Source organism: Centroberyx affinis, unplaced genomic scaffold (assembly GCF_046629955.1).
Source record: "Centroberyx affinis isolate AG114_WGS23_722 - 3 ecotype Tasmania unplaced genomic scaffold, CSIRO-AGI_Caff_v1 ptg006960l_1, whole genome shotgun sequence".
NCBI classification, from domain to species: Eukaryota; Metazoa; Chordata; class Actinopteri; order Beryciformes; family Berycidae; genus Centroberyx; species Centroberyx affinis.
This window is the reverse complement of record NW_027283524.1, coordinates 11,420-28,783: the sequence shown is the minus strand read 5'-3', so window position 1 is coordinate 28,783 and position 17,364 is coordinate 11,420. Positions and strand designations below refer to the sequence as shown.

Sequence of the window (17,364 nt, the reverse complement as noted above, 5' to 3'; positions counted from 1 at the left end):
AAAATATTTTCATAAGTTACTTCCTACACATTTGGACAAAGGAAACAAATATACACAAACAGTATTCTCGCCACCTGCCTCAAAAGGTTAATAGTTAATATTTTTCAGTCGATTTGTTGTAGTCTCTCAATGTTCTGGCAGTACAGTTTCCTCACACTGGGGGCATCAGGTTTACAGATCTATATTTCAGTGCTCTTTGATTTAATAAATACATTACAGGGTGCCATCAACAAATAGCACATCATAGTAAGAGAAACCTGACACCAGATAGTCCTGAAATACACGTGATGAAGCCATTATGTGTGACAGAAGCTCATCTTTATCTGTAGGTTCATGGCATTTGGGTTTATGTGCCATTAAGCTTAGTGAGCTATCTTCATGGCTTTGGCTAAAACATACACTATTCACGTTTTTTATGGGCTAACATAGTGGTTTTCAAAGTATGGGTCATGACCCAATGCTTAGTCTCAACATGGAAACGTTTAGGTCATGGGATGAAGGCGGGGGAAAAAAATGTTAAAGGTTGTGTGAGCTGTTGTTCAATAATGATTTTTGAACTAAGTAGACATGTATTAGTACATTTTCACTGTTAATTTAGTAATTGTGAGCTAAAGATATTCCCACATTTATGGGGGTTGATTTAGGGTGATTTTTACACCTGGTCTGTTTCAGCGTTTCAAGTGACCTGAGCCATTAGTCAGCATTTTTGCACCTACAAGTCAACTGTGAGAGCATCAATTACCACGTTACCTTGACCAATGACACTATTGAGTGAACACTGACTAATTATGTTCTCTCTCAATGCCACAACTCAAAATAGTCTATTTTTCCCAATATTAGAAACCGAATAAAGAGTCCTATAAAGTTTGAATTCTCCATTGTCAAACTGAGTGAATACTTTCCCATGTGTCCTATTTATTTCCTTCACTGAATGAAATGTTTTGTCACTCCCAAGTAGCTCTTGTGGTTAAAAAGCTTAGGAAACTCTAGAAAAAAAAAGCATAACTTCTGTGAGTGTGTGTGTGTGTGTGTGTGTGTGTGTGTGTGTGTGTGTGCGCACGCATTTTGAACGAGCAGGTGAGTGTTAAGAACAAAGACAAGGACTTTATTTGCTGTGCTTTGTGTAGCATGGAGAAGAGCCTGAGTTAACCGTCTGGCCACTCTGGTTCGTCACACAGGAGACAACTTATTCAGGGAGCAGGTATGCAAAGTCAGCAGAATCACCAAAGTAACGTCAGCGCCTTCACTGCTCCGACTTAATAAATCATTTAGTCGCATATTCAGTCGTAAAAACATTCTGCCATTGGAGTGAGATTATTCCACTCGTTACCAATGCAGTTTCACTTGTTTTAGGAATTTAAATGACTGCCAATATCTTGAAACAAGGCATAACAAGGCAAATCACTCCACTAGTATCAAGAAAATTACACTTGATTGAAGTCTTGAAAGAAGTTGATTTGTATTGGACACAAGTGAAGCTGTCTCACCCCTTTGGCAAATAAATTTTTTTTAAATTTTGGTTTCAGGAAAATAGGAATTATTACTCAATACTAGATTAAATGATTTAAGATGGACAATATTTGGAGTGTGGAAAATGGCTGCTCCCCATCCCCCCACCTCACCCAGTGTCTCTCTCTCTCTCTCTCTCTCTCTCTACATTTACAATTTCACATTTGGCAGACGCTTTTATCCAAAGCGACTTACACATGAGATTTGCATACAACACAAGCAAGTTTCTAGATAGGAGAGAACAACGAGAGTAAGTGCTATAGAGCTAAGTTCTGGTCCAACAGGACAAAGGTGCTACGAGGGAGTGCTACAAGGCAGTGCTATGAGGTAATGCATAGAGTGCATCAAAAAAAAAAATGTTCTCTCTCTCTCTCTCTCTCCCTCTCTCACTGGTTTCCCATGGGCCTCTGTGTCACGCCATCTCTATGGTGACAGTGCATAACGTGCTTTCCCCCAGCAGACTTGTCTCCCATAGTAATGAGCAGTTAGAGACATACAGAGAGAGAGAGGCCCGGCCTCCATGTCCATAGATTGATGGTTTCTTTTTAGCTGTATACGGCAGGAGGACACACAGATGGCACAAAACAAATCAACTGTACTGACTATAGCCCATGGTGATGGGAGCAGGAGAGGGCGAAACATGACAACAAGACTCACAGTTACACAGTACTGTGTTCACTATTGAGCATCTACACCTATAAATAAATATCCCTGTAATAACTTGTAAACCTCCAAAGGGGCTGAGGTGTCTCTGAGGTTGGTGAGTGGCTCAAACTCATGAATATGTTACAAAGGTTGAGCTATATGCAAGTGTTTTTAAAGCTTTTTTTTGTACAAATGCACTTTGGAAAAAAAAAACCCTGATAAATAATTGATAATCATACAAATGGACCAGCAAACACAATGAATTGCTGAACTTCACCCAAATTGCATTACATTGCAGGAAAAACTTTGTCTATAAGTTCATTAAAATATGAGCACATATGATCATTTTGCCTGATATTGATTGTTTTGAGTTTTTGAGGAGAATCTCAAAGAAAACCTGAGCTCACTCCAAGGCTCAACACTGAGCCACAGAGAAGCAACAGGTTAACTTTCCCTCAGAAAAGTGGGAAAACGATATACAATGTCTCCAGCACGGGGCGTTTTGCCTCCTATCAACAGTTATTTAGATTCCAGAGATGAACCCCAGTCTCTTGATCTCAAGTCATGACTTTGATGAAAAAATATTTTTCATCTGTGAAGTGAAGTGTCACGGTGAAGCCACACTTGCATCCTGCAGCTTGTTGTTACTGCAGGCCAGCTCTCTCTGCTGGTTAATGTTTGAACTGACATTGAAGGCCAGCAAATCCTCAAACTACTGGGTCAATACTAAGCCTACACAGTGGACTGGGGAGGCACTTTGAAAATGCAAGCAGCTATTTCTCGTTAAAATCAATTATAATGAGTGATGCAGTTCACTGGATTAATCAAACTCAGTAATGTTATCTAATTAGGATGCTTTTTTTTGCCTCCCAAATCCACAAAGTGTTTAGTTAAATTAATGGACAATTTAGTCCATCATTGAGTGTGATCTGAGTGATGAAATCATAATCTACAACCATTAGCAAGCATTATTTCATAAATGTATAAAATTATGGTTTCATCCATATAACTCCACAATAAAAATGCCTTCTTCTCTTCAGTATTGTTGAGCTGTGGCTGACTAGAGAGGTGTTTTCCTGCAAGTGGAGATGAGAAAGACAGAAAAGATACTTTAAAGGATTAACTAAGTGATCAAGCCTGCCAACTTCACTGGGCTCCTTCACTATCTAACTGGCTGAGACTGCAAAAGCTTCCCCCTTTGAATGTGGCCTTTCAGCTCTTGACAGCTGACGACCTTAGATCTTGAATGTTTTCATGAGGGGTTTTCATATTTGAGGGTTTCTCTGTGGTGGTAGAGTGGCCTGAACGGTCAGAGAGACTGCCCTGTTACAAAAGGGTCACATGTTAGATCCCTGTACAAACTCAGTGCATGTTCATCAACAGCCATGAACTATTCCTGAGCAAGACACTGAACGCCCTCAGCTATTTTCCCAAAATGTAAATGTAAACTCAAATGTATTTCTGAGTGCTAAGTGGCTCACATTATAATACTCTGGGGCCCCCTGGTGCCTCCCTAAGCAGTGGCCTCACGTACGTTTGCGTGCTGAACCTATATCTCTGCGTCCTACGTCATTACGCACCATCAGCTGTTACCGAGGCTACTCATTCCCGAACTCTGAGCCTGGCGCGGTGCATGCATACTCACAAATTTTACTCCGGTTATTGCTGCATATTTTAAAAGCATATGCCGTTTTTTAACCTCCGAATAATCGAGCATATGCTGCCATGAGTGCTTTGTGTCGCGTAATCCAGAGAGGACTGCTAACCGGGCGGCCGTCGTGTCGTTTTGTAACCGGACAGCAGGATGTGTGCGGCGTGCCTGCGATGGTGCGGGCATCCAGCTCATCCAGGTAGCAAAGCTAGCCGACCGGCTAACTAATGCCCTCTGTGCTTTAGCTGGGCTAATGCAGCGTATACCGGTGCTGCTGGGTGCAAACGATGGCTCGACATCTCAGTGTTTATCAGCAGCGAAAACTTCGCGAATGGATTTTGTTACTTTTTCACGGCTGCATCCTTTAAATGGGCGTCCATGTTAACGGCTAACTTTACACTATTTAGATGACATTCAGGCTTCTAGTTAGCAAGCAGTTTAACCTACAGCCGGGCTGTAGCTCCTACATTTGGCACGCCGAGAGCTTGACTCGCAGTTGATAAAGAGGGTTTTACAAATGGGCTCTATCCGTCTGTTTCTGATTTATCTTTTTACTGGGGTAGTTGATGGCAATGAAATGGTGCTGTCACGGATGTTGGTGTAATTATGTTGTTGGGTGTCTATATCAGCTGTTAAAGATGTCTATTTCAATGGGTGTCGGCAGGGAAGGGAACCCCAAGGTTGCCACGCCTGCCTTGCCCTGAAGGTTTATTATACGCCTGTCAACAAAATTATATGAGATTTGTGTCTTCTCATCCAAGTGATGACAAATCTCACCACAGACATCTCAGAGGAGAGCCTAACTAATGAAGATTTGTTTGCTCTTTCAGCCCAGTCAACTTGACCTATGATGTCTTCGATGGGAAGGGAGAGAGCACTCCACTGGTGTTCCTGCATGGCCTTTTTGGCAGCAAGTCCAACTTCCACTCTATAGCCAAGTCCCTGGTGCAGCGGACAGGCCGGAAGGTAATGCAGTGGTGAAGACATAGTACATGCCTGTTGTTGCAACAGTAACACAACGCATCTTTATCTCTCTAAATGGTTTCTCAGCAGCATAACAATAGGCTACTTATAAAAAGCAGGCATGGGAATGTACTGAAAATCAACCAGTGTGTTGCCAGTCCTTTGATACAATTCCCTGCTATTGGCACTGCTGTAACAAATATTAACATGCGTAGATACCCTGCCTTTTTGCTTATTTAAAGCTCATCACCACATGTGCACAATGCAGCCTTTGCGCTTAGATTTGACTGTAATTACATTGTAATTACCTTCCTAATGTAATGTGCAATTACAAGATACAGGATGCTGTTGACATAATTACTTAGAAAAACACACAAGAGGTCTGATTGTGTTCCTTCTGGGGCTTTTTTCTGTTTGTTTTATTCTCAGCATTGTAATCCAGCATCAAGTCAAAGTCTCTATTGTACGCATTAGTTGTAGTGTTGAGTGTGTCAATGAGCAAATAGACAAATAAGACATTTGTTAATATTTATTTTTACAGTTTTGCTTTCTTGTGATTATAAAAAGTGACTAACAGTGCACTTGGACTTGCCAATTGGACATTTATGAATCTGTCACACCAGCATGTGTATGAGTAAACCACAATATTCAAAGCTGCTCTCTTGTGACCATCAGTATGATCAGTGTCAAATCACTGGCACTGTTGGGGCAAACAGATGATTAACTGACTATATTTTTGTCTCCCTCATCCGTTCCCTCTTTTCCCCCCATCCCAAGTGTACTAACTGTCCTTTGTCCAGTTAGGTGCTGACCATAGATGCTCGTAACCATGGCAACAGCACGCACAGCCCCGTGCTGACCTATGAGGCAATGACCAGTGATTTGAAACACCTCCTCGCACAGCTGCATATTGAGAAGTGCGTCCTGATTGGGCACAGCATGGGAGGGAAAGTCGCCATGACGACTGCCCTTACGCAGGTAAGCTGTCCCAAAATGTCATCATGAATTTATCATGATGCTTCAGTCCCATCACTGGGTGTCACCTAACCCTTCTCACTGCACTTCTTCTCTTAACTCATCATTTTCTGCTTGTCTTCATGTCAACCCCAACTGTCCTCATTCCACTTTATCATTCTTTCTCCACACTCACTTCTCTCCTTTCCTCCTTCCCTTTCTTCCTCCATCCTTCCTTCTCTTTCTTTCACACTTTTCCTCTCTCTTTTTCCCCTTCCCCCATCCATCCCTGCCCACAGCCCAGTTTAGTGGAGAGGCTGGTGGTAGTGGACATCAGTCCAGCACAGTCCACCACCCGCACCAACTTCCGCTACTACATCCAGGCCATGCAGGAGATGAAGGTCTCCAGTGACCTGCCGCGCTCCACCGCCAGACGAATGGCTGAGGACCAGCTGCGCAAGTTGGTCAAGGTGAGGACTCCTCTTCCTTCAGTGCTTACAGATCTGAGATAGGTACATGTAGGCTGTGCTGCAATCCTTGTGACAAACAGACATCCAGTAGGTTTCAGCACAGGTGCGTCAGCTTAGGGATGAAGTCAATTGGAAGAGGAGTCCCACACACTGTTCTTGCATGACTACAGTTTATTACAAAACTAACATTTAACTCTGAGGAAGGTTTGTTTGAGCCAAAATGTTTGTTTTGTAATAATCTGTGGTTGAGCAAGAACAGTGTGAAGGACTCCTATCTCAGTTGTGTTCTGTAATCCTTGAAACCAAGGATGAAAGTTGCTTTTTCCATTAATACCTTGGTAGTTTGTCAGGAGTGATCAGTTCCTCTGCTGTGCTCTCCAAATGGCTTCACAGCGGCACTTAATCTCTCTTGAGAAGGAGTTTCCAGAATTAGATATTTAAGTCGATATCTTATAGACACAGACTGAATCTAAAATTAAGTGTGTTTAATAAGTCTAGTCATGTACCGTCCTTCCCTTCAACAGGAGCGCTCAGTGCGTCAGTTCCTGCTGACCAACCTGGTGGAGCAGAACGGCCACTATGCCTGGAGAGTCAACTTGGAAGCCATCTCGGCGCACCTCGATGACATCATGAGCTTCCCCAGCTTCGACACAACCTACGAGGGACCCACACTGTTCTTGGGTGGAGCCAGTTCTGCTTACATCAGGTACAAACACCACAGACTGCCATTGTGCAAACACATGGACAGAGTTATTTACATCACCATTTACAACACCATGACCCCATGAAATGGAAAATAACTTTTTTTACCTGTTTGCCGATGCTGCTGGACTTAGTGTACACATATTCGCCAATACAGGCCAAAAAAAGACAAAAAATGTTTGTTTTCTAGAAATTTTATATCCAAATTAACAGACTGCCTCTTTCCGGTAAGCAACAGGTGACGGAGGCGGAGAATATTCCTCCACAATCGAATGTAGACTGCTGTCCATGTTTGATCTGAGTGGATTTGACATTGATGCGCCCGTTGCTGCGATATTCAAATAAGTGCCTCCAACTGAAGCTTCCACGCTAACTTTCTGTTTTATTTGGAAATACGTCACTGCATGGAAGCAAACTACGCTCTCCATGCCACTTCATGGGGTCTTTAATCAGTTCATGTTATGTCTGGTAATTAGTGATAACTGTCAGTGAATGTATGAATGGCTCTGTTGTATTTCAGATATGAAAATGTTCTCTTGTTCTTGTTCTCTCTCTTGCAGCTCCGAGGATTACCCAGAGATCCAGAGGTTGTTCCCTACCGCTGACATCCAGTACATCCCGGACGCGAGCCATTGGATCCATGCAGATAAACCCTTAGATTTCATCAGCTCCATCATATCCTTCCTCCAGTCCTAGCTTCCTCCTACTTCCTCCTTCCCGCTGAACTTTTGCGCTCAGCGTCTCTCAGAGGGTTCCCTCCCTGAAACTGGTGGTGAGAATTAAGCAGCTTCAGCAGGAGCAGGTGGAGCCATTAACAATGCTAATATTCACCAATCCTGGACCAAACTCACCCTGTCAATGCAGTCAGATCTTACCTTATAATGCTCTGAAAAATAACGTGTAGCCTAGATGTCTAGAAGTTTATTTTGTTCAGTCTCTGTGGCAGAGAGGTGGTGTCGCTAGATCGGTTGGTTTCTAGATTTATATGTGCATTTGAGTTATAGATTGGTAGGTAGACAACAGTAGGAATATGTTTTCATTTTAACATAAGGGAAATGTTTTGGAGATGACTTACTAATCCAAAGAATCTCTCATTTGCACAGTACCATTCTTTATGTCAAATAGATTTATGCCATTATCATAGAAAAATTGGCTTTTGGCTAGTACAATCTGGGGCTGCCACAATGGATCAACGACGAGATGTTTTGGATCTGAAATCCTTGACAGTACTGGAACAAAAGCAAATACGGATGAGAAGTCAAGCATGTGAACTTTGAAGCAAAAATTGTTCCTTTTCACGAGGGCATTTGGTATCATATTTGAGGGGACGTGTCTAGCTCTGCAGGAAGGCTGTAATGCAGACTGTGTGTGTACAGTTGCTTGTTTTAGAAACACTGTTTTATGTTGTTAATAGTGGTATGTTTAGTATTTTGGTCTGGAAATAATATTTTTTTTTCTCATATCCTCTCCTCGGTGTATCTATGTCAGAGTTGAGGATTTAGAGGTTGGTTTCTCTTTCACAACTCGATGTCATTGAGAAAGCTGGCTATATTTTTATGCCAACAACTACATCAATAAGAACCAAGCTGAAACTCCCAAGTGCAGTATTGTCAAGCTGTCTCCTGAATATCTCAGGTTACAACTGTATATTCTAGTTATTATACTCTATTATACCGTTATTCTGCTTCTCTCTGTCTGGTAAAAAGCCATGTTGTTATTGCTGTCGTGTCTATGTATTTGGTCAATCTACTCAGTGTTTTGATGAAAAACATTTTACTCAGATTTATTATCTGTATCACACTTATCTATGTACACAACTAAAGCGCAAGGCTATATGGGTATGTGACAAATATATGCTGCAACAATGTACATTGTAATCTAATCGTAATAGTGTTAATGACATCATTTCTGTTCCCACAAGTTGGAAAAGTACGGTCAAATAGTGAAACTGCCATGTTTGTGTTTTCTGAGTAAGCAGGGTGTTGTATATTTGTATGTGCCTCACTTGTCTAGAGCTCCTTTTTCATCTCTGTAAAACTTGATAAAAAGTTTTATTCTACAATAATAACAAGCAGAATGGAGGTTGGCAGCTGGGTTGCCAGATCTGTGTGAATTGTATCACAGGGAATCCTAACTGGCTAGGGTTTGCATGCATTCAATTTTGTATATCCCTTTATGGCGCTAAATATTGAACTCAATCAGTGTTTTATGCTGTTATCATTTTATGTGAATACCCGGTCTAAAAGACTTTAAATAATCAGCTTTGATTTGAGTGAAACTCTCCCTTATTTCATCCCTTTTCGAGTGCTCCAGTACAGTAGCCAGGCAACCCCCTTATCCATCTCAACCGCTGGCCGCTGGTCAGATTTCTCCTGTTGCACAATATGAATGGACCAGTGGGGCGTTAGCAGTGGCATTTGGATGCAGATCCTGCATCAGTGTCTGTCGTCTTGCTGTGGGACAAGAATGTGTCAAAGAGTATATTGACTATATAGTAAAGTTAATTTATTGAGTCACATTGAAATGATGTTTGAAGACTGTAATAATCTGATCAGGATTGTGCATTGTATTTTACTATGAGCATGCCTTTTCTCTTTTGTCTTCAGGTGTGAGTTTGCTGTGCTATATGCGTCTGAGTTTGTTGAAAACATTGCCACAGTAATGACATTCATTCTAGATAATGGCATATAGAAATTTTAAATGTGTGCGAGATGCATATGAGTGAATTATTTAGATATACATTATCTATTGAAAATGTACAAAATCTATTACTGATATACAATAAAATGGAAAAATTTTGACTGAATGTGGATGCCTTTTCTATTGAATCTTTAAAATAACAAAAGTGCAGACCAAAGAGATTTTGAAGGTTTGGGACTTGGTGACACAGTCCCTTGGTGTCCCTGATAAAAATAAATACGCTCTGACTCAGCAAGACATCTGAAGGAGCTTTTAAAGTAAGGCTTTCAGTTCAGAATTACATATATTACATTTTTGTACAACAATATGCCCGCTAGCACAGACAAAATTCAGAAAATTAAGTGCAAATCAGCAGTGAATTTTTACAGTATTAGACAATTATATGGCTCAATCTTAACCGCAGTTATACTTTCACACAAATTGTTCCCATGAATACATTAAGACATCAGCATGAACGCACTCGCTGCAATGTATCACTGTTTCAGTCCAGTGATACGACCTGGAACCCATCCTCATCCTTGCCCTCTTGCCCCGCTGCTTCTTGGTCTCCTTGACGACTGTTCTTGCCCCTCCTCAGCCGGTCCCTCCAGTTGCGATGGGGGGCGGCAGGAGCAGGAGGGCTGGGGGCTGGAGCCGGAGCCGGAGCCGGGGCGGATCTGGGAGTCGTAGTGTTGGAAAGGGAAGGTCTGGTGATGAAGATTTGGTTTGTGTTGGTTGAGGGAGTAGCGGGAGCAGGGAGAGGGAAGGAGGTCGGTCTCTGGACGAGGGGCTTGTTGTTTCTCCTCAGCAGACCCAGACGGGACGGCTTCCTCTGGGCTTGTTCCGCCTGCTGCTGACTCTGGAGCTGCTGGTGGAGGATCAGCTGAACATCCTCCTATGACGAGCCGAGGAAAACACACAGGTTAGCGAGACGCAGTAACTTTAAAAAAAAAATCTGGAATCTCTGCTTTATTGCACAGCAAATGGAATACAGTGAGAGGAAAAATGGGAAAGAGAGTGAGGGTATGACGGGACAAAGATGGTGAGCCAGATTTTAACCTGCGAGAGTGTGGTCCAATGTTATATTTACATTTTAAGTATTAAGTTGACACTCTTTTCTAGAGCAACTTACGAGTGCAACTGTAGAATAAGCTTAAATCAAACTTTGCAAGTGACCAGTATTGAGGAGTGCAAAGGTTATGTCAATGCACACAGACAGCAGATATAAGAAATATATCTGTGTCCCTATAATGCAAGTAAAGGAGGAAATTTTAATGATCCCCATGGGGAAATAGAGTTTTTGCAGCAGCAAATAGAAACTGGATACACCAAAGAAATTCATAAATAAAAATGGAGCAAATGAGTAGTGATAAACATAAGCAACTGACAATTATAACACCAGGGGGAAGGGGGCAGATAGACACTGAGTGGGCAGAGATAGGCAGGAGAGAGGGGGGCTGGAAGTACTTTGTGAAGAAATTAGTTTTCAGATCACATTGACTTGCAGCAAGATCCAAACATTTTTATTCATTTAAGACAGCATCCATATTCAGATTAGGGTTCTCTCATAGTGATTTTTGAAGGCTGATGCCAACATCAATATTTTGGGATTTTAAGATGCCGACAGCCTATATTTTGTGCAAATATTCAGTACCTTTAAATTTGATGATTTTATGCCAAAAAATGACAAGAATTAAGTTTTTTCCCCTGGACAATAGGCTTCAGAGCCTCTGAAACAGCATGTAGACCATCGTGGGACACTGAAACTCTCCACTGAAACCCATGCTGATGAAAATATTTTAGGTATGTTGGCAGCTCCTTAATGCTGGGTGAGGCAGGTGTCACTGCAGGGTTTACTGACTGCACAGCCGATATCCAATTATTATTAAAAGGCCAATATCGGCTCAATATATATCGATCTGACCCTGATCCAGATCAGTTCAGATCCAGCATGTATAACTGAAGCAGATCCTGCTATCACTGCCAGTGAACTTGTGCAGTGTCATCCCAGTTTAACCCTGCAGTGCACGAGTCGCTCAGCAGATGGACACATGGGCCTCAGGCTTAAAAACCAAGCCAAGATAACCAGCTGGTCATAATGGCTGAATACACTGTACACTGTGCATGTAATGTGTGTATATTTTAACACTAGTTGTGTGTGTGTGTGTGTGTGTGTGTGTTCTGCTGTCCGTGTGTAATTGCTGTTGTTCCAATTAGTAAGAACTCATTTTCCAGACTAACGCCCTCTCTGGCTGAGTCCCATATGTCAGAATATTGCTGCCTTCCCTTCTGCTCCCTGCCCTCTTCCCATCATTTCTAGTTTATAACATTCCCTTTCAATATTCCACATTTTAAACCCTAACCCTAACCCTTCAGCACCGTCATTAGGCTCCTAATTAGCACTTCAGCCTTTCCTTCTTCCTTTCCCCCCTTCCCTTCATCACTTCCAGTCTTACCTTCCAGGCCTCGAGCTCCAGCGACAGCTCCAGACGTTTCTGCACGGCCTCCAGCAGCTGGTTGTTCAGCAACATCATCTCCGTCTTACTGCGCAGGAGTTCGGCCTCCATCGCCTTTTTTCTGTACGGCAGAAACATAAAGAATGACACATTCCTCGAAAATAGTTCAATGTCTTTCGCAAGGGAGCTTCCCTACTTCCTTTTATCCTGATTCATCTGCTATTTAGAGGAAGTGAGTGAGTGTGAGTGTGTGTGTGTGGCGTGTGTGTGTGTGTGTGTGTGTGTGAGTGTGTATGGGTGCTCACTTCTCCATGGCTTCATCTCTGTCCCGTAGCGCCTGCTGTAGAATAGCACTGTCCTCCTCTCCGTTACCTTTTGCCACTCCAGATTTGAACTCCTGAGTGAACAATAAAGCAAGTCAGAATGTGAAGGAGAGTCAGGTTAAGCTTTGATGGCACTTTTTACCTGTGTTCACTCTGCCTGTCTATGTGTCTGTCGGCCTGAAAAGAGTAGACTACACCTAACCGCAGTCTATCACGCACGTTTTGACTTTCCATTGGCTCTTCTCTAGCCCGGCATGACTACAACAAAGGCTCTACTTGTTGTTATTGTCACCCCTAAACTTGTCAGGCCACATTGCTGAGCTTAAATACCTGGGAGGAGGAGTTCTGGTTCAGCTCAGGGACAGGATCTCTGCTCAGCTGGAAGATAAGTGGCTTCATCCCGAGGGCTCAGCTGCCTTTTCCCTGAAACTTACTGTCTATATGTTCTGGCCTCAAGGTTTATTCTGGGTTTCAGATACTGACTTACATTGTCGATAGCAGAAATTTCTTGCTGCACTACACTGCCAAAAAGTCATTTAATATAATAGTATTAAATGAGCTGTAGTAGTAGAGTCTTAAAAATCTGCCACTGGGGTGAAATAATTGCACTTGCGTCCAATGCAGTTCCACTTGTTTTTCCGTAATTTTCAAGTGACAACATCTTGAAATAAGGCAGATCCCACCACTTGTATCAAGATAATGTGATTTGATTCTAGAAAATTTAAGAAAACTAATACTTTAATGTAACTCAATGTAACATTAATTGACTTGTTCAGTGGAGATTTTTGCCCTGTAATTAGTGTAATTTCTTCTTTTTTTTGTTTAAACTTTTTATTGAGGAATGTAGAGTAAAAAAATGACAGTCCTGGTATCTGAGACTTTTTCCAGTTTTTACAACAATTTATAATTTTCACAGCAATTGCATGGAAGCATAAAAGCAAAAAAAAAAAAGGAAAACAGTGAAACACCCTAATGTCCCCCTCATTTCTCCTGCCTAACCCACAATCTCACCCCGTGTTCCATTAGTGTCACTTCTACACAAACAGAATTAGCCCCATTTATCTCACTTTTCCCGTATTTGCACTAGCGTGTGAAAAGCAAGCACTCCTCTGAATAACTTCCCCACTAAGATCAATGCGGACTGAGATTGCGGCGATAACATCGAGGGTAAACTTGATTTGAATGCGCCCAGGCTTTGTGCTGACCTGTTTGGTGTGGCTGATGGCCAGCTTGCGGGCCGCACTCTGCAGCTGGCTGAGCGCGGTGTCCAGGCGGTTTTCACCAGCAGAGGGTTCAGCTGGACCGGACTCCGGCTCTGTCAGCGGGTGCAGCAGCCTCAGAATTGACAGAACTTCCTCTGTCACCTGGAGTGAAAACATAGATGAATTAAAATAAGTGTTTTCATCAAAATCTTAAAGAGCTCCGTAGACGTATGTCCTCATAGGTTTGCTCTGTGTGTGTGTGTGTGTGTGTGTGTGTGTGTGTGTGTGTGTGTGTGTGTGTGTTTTACCCTCTCTCTGTGTTGACTCCATCCTGGTCCATCTCTGCTCTCCTGTAGTCTGTCCACCTGGGCCTTAAGCTTGAGACTGCGCCTCCGAGACAGCTCCACTTCTCTGCGTACCTCCTTTAGCTGCACACACACACACACACACACACCACAAGTAAATATGTCATTACATTTTAAAAAGCCATTTTACCTCTTTTAGCCAGACACACTTCCGCGTACACACACGCACATACACGCACATGGAAAACACTGTATCGGGACATTTTAACGTAGTGTAAATAGAAACCCTGATAATCTACATTCCTGGGTGAAACCGTAGAAGACAAATCCAGTCTTACCGGCTGAAATGATATTCAGCACACACAGACACACACACACACACACACACACACACAGACACAGACACACACACACACACACACAGACACAGACACACCCACACAATCTTTCCCAGCTAACACTCATAACCACAAATCATATCCTGTCATCATCAAGTGATAATGTGTCGCTGTGTTAAATCACACACCAGCGCACGGCTGACTGGGCTCCGTTCTGGTTTGAGGTCTCTGACGTCATAACATCAAACTGATTTTGGTCATACTTCCTAATACTGAGGGGCATTTTTGTCTTGGTGCAACGTTGAGAGTCCTGAGAAAAACCTTACATCTTAAATTTTGTCCTTTTTCAAGTTTGATATTCCAAGTGACAGTTGAGATTTTCTCCTACATGTGTAACAGGTTTCATTACCTATGATATTAATCCTGTTAGTGGAGAATCCATTTAAAATATGCTGTATATGTAAAGTATATGTAAGCATCAACAAGGAGCTAATCTTTTGTCCCACCTCCAGAAAACTAGCCTTTTTCCCATGTCAAACACACACTTGCTCAATACACACATACACACACACACACACAAAGACTGTTATCATACTGTGTCTGAGACGGGTCCCAGTGTTCTGCGTCTGCTGAGCGGTCTGCCACTCCTGATCAGGTCCGGTAAGGTCCCGTCTATGTCTATGTAGCGCCTCCTGGACGGACTCCCATCTTCACCGTCCCGCGCTGCTGGCTCTGGACTCTCTCCGCTCCCCGCTGTGGTCAGATCGTTCGGACTGTCGCTCTCCTCGGTCTGAGAGGGGCTGCTGCTCTCCTGATCCAGCTCCTCCTCACCCACAGAAGTCATATCTGTTAAGTTCAGAGAAGGGACCGGACACTGGCTTATAAGCAGATCAGCACCTTCCTCTAACTCATCAGAGACCAAATCCTCCTGCTCTGCCTCTTCTTCTGGTTCTTCTGGCTCTGTAGTGATCACAGGATCCTTTGGTTCTGGTTGTCTAGACAGAATTGTAGATCTGATAGTTGAAGAGCTGCTCCTCAGTGAGCCCGGCTGTCTTTCCTCCAGCGTGTGGAGAGAGGAGCAGAGCTGCTCCATAGCGCTGACCCGAGGTCTCAGCCTCTCGTTCAGGACCGAGAAAGGCAGAGAGTATTCCATGGTCAGCTTTACGGGTCCAACAAGGCAGATTCAGGTGAAGATACAGGCAGAAGTAGACTCAGTTAAACCTCAGAGAACCATCTGAGGCTTCTGTCAGCTGGGCGATTAGGATGAGCGAGACTGAGTAAGAGGAAGAAAGAAAAAAGGGGGAGGAGGGAGGGTGAGAAACAGAATGTCTCCCAACTCGTTTTTCCTGAACCCTGTGCGTCTTTGCAGGGACCTGACGCGACATAACGCGATGTGATGTCACTGGAGGCTGAGCCTTCATCCCACCCGTCTGGGTTTTCTTCCTCCCCTTCTGTTTTTTTAAAAATTGTTACAGCAACAATAGCCTGGACGCGACGTCCAAACATACCAGAGCTGGAGGGCAGCAGAGGGAGGAGGCCCTTTGATCCTTTCACACAGTCCCTGATAAATTACGCGGGGCCTGACGCACGGTTCCTGTTTTAGACTGCTCTTTTATCATGCAGCTCCATTCCACAGAGCAGAGAACAGGTAGAGACGACAAGACAACAGACAGGAGGACAGAGCAAAAACAAACTCATCTACAGTCAGAGGCAAGGGCAACTGGACAGTGAAGGGAAACTGGCCCTAACTGCTGTAAATGGGAAATTTCCTCATCTGATGAGTCAAAAGATGAGTCAAAAGCACCGACTGTCAACTATTCATTGGTGTATTTTTAGTATTGGGTTAAAACATTTTGAGAAAAATGTCAGTTGTTGTAGTCATTCCCCCTAATTTAGCTATGGCATGCAAAGACAGGTCAGTTTTAGTTGCAAAGCCCTTACACAGGGCTGGCCGATAATTCAATACTATCGTTTATCGTCTTTCAGTGGAAACATATCGTGATGATATGGAGATTTTGGGACATCGTGACACAATTCTGCTGTCTAAATTGATGATAACAAGCACATTTCATTTAAAAACTCTGACAAAATGGGGTACAAAACATTTTAAGGAATGTTATTGATGATGCTCTGATGATGGCCTAAGGCTGAAAGCTCAGCAATAAAACGCTGTGTATTGCAAGGCAGTGTGCATGGAATCTTTCTGTTCTGTTTAGTCCTGTCTTTATCCCTTTGTACCTGCCAAGAAGACTTTGAAGGTGTGCAGATAGCTTGACTACTACAAGGAATGTTATTTGAAAATTTCAGTTTTGTTTGATATTACACCTAACATCACTGTTCGGTTCAATGGGATGAACATTAATTTGATTATTGAACATGTCATTTTGCATATGTGAGCCATATCATCATATATAACGATATTGAAAGTCTGTGACCCATCCACACATCAGACTGAAGTTGAATAGTCAGAGCTGCTGATGTGCAGCAGGGAGAACAGGTCTGGTCTAAATGACTGTTTGTAGACATGTGCAGGATGGTGTGAGCGGCGATGGTTGCAGCCAAGGCTCCACCTACTGTCCCAAAGCAGCAGTTCCCAGAAGGACGAGTTTCACCCTGGCATGAGGGTAAAATGAACTCTCTGAAGTAGGACGGCTCTCTGCCTTCTGAGATAACTTGACTAAAACTATGGAAGTGTTTTATTGTCAGTTACACTAATTGTTTTCCTTTTCTTTCTCTTTTACAATGCTGACTGCTGTTTTGCGTATTTTAGATTCTGTATTGTCGTTGCATATTTTGGATTAAAAGAGAAGCTCTTGCACTTGGCTGTGTATTTACTGCCTCTGTATAACTAGTGTTTCTCTGCTCCAGTGGGGAGTGGTTGGCAGTTGTTGCTGTTTGGAATTGCGGATTAAGCGTTTCCCTTCCAATCACCTGCAAGCTTGTGTGCCAAAAACGTTTGCAGTTAACACTTTGCACATTCTTTCTCGTCTTTTAGAGTGTATGTGTGTCTGTGTGTGTGTGTGTGTGTGTGTCTTTCACGTGTGGCGGTACATAGCTCACACCTGACTTAGTGCACGTGATCCTCATCCATTACTAGATTGTTTTTTGGTTGTTGTTTTTTTTTTGTATTTTTTAGATAGGAGATTTAATCACCTTCTACAAGCAAA

General features: G+C 42.8%; 2 protein-coding genes across 2 annotated transcripts; one reads left to right on the top strand and one right to left on the bottom strand.

Moving 5' to 3' along the window:
- The first annotated feature begins 3,847 nt into the window (after positions 1 to 3,847).
- abhd11 (abhydrolase domain containing 11) lies at positions 3,848 to 7,660 on the top strand. The gene is made up of 6 exons (XM_071513296.1): positions 3,848 to 4,004; positions 4,636 to 4,771; positions 5,573 to 5,746; positions 6,022 to 6,192; positions 6,717 to 6,898; positions 7,455 to 7,660. The coding sequence occupies exons 1-6, from the start codon at positions 3,880 to 3,882 to the stop codon at positions 7,588 to 7,590; spliced, it is 924 nt and encodes a 307-aa protein (XP_071369397.1). The 5' UTR covers positions 3,848 to 3,879; the 3' UTR covers positions 7,591 to 7,660.
- Positions 7,661 to 9,839: 2,179 nt separating this feature from the next.
- Positions 9,840 to 15,461, bottom strand: LOC139639211 (BICD family-like cargo adapter 2). Its single transcript, XM_071513295.1, has 6 exons — positions 14,793 to 15,461; positions 13,863 to 13,982; positions 13,558 to 13,716; positions 12,335 to 12,426; positions 12,030 to 12,150; positions 9,840 to 10,468 (listed from the first exon to the last, which is right to left on the bottom strand). The coding sequence occupies exons 1-6, from the start codon at positions 15,348 to 15,350 to the stop codon at positions 10,076 to 10,078; spliced, it is 1,443 nt and encodes a 480-aa protein (XP_071369396.1). The 5' UTR covers positions 15,351 to 15,461; the 3' UTR covers positions 9,840 to 10,075.
- Positions 15,462 to 17,364: the final 1,903 nt, after the last annotated feature.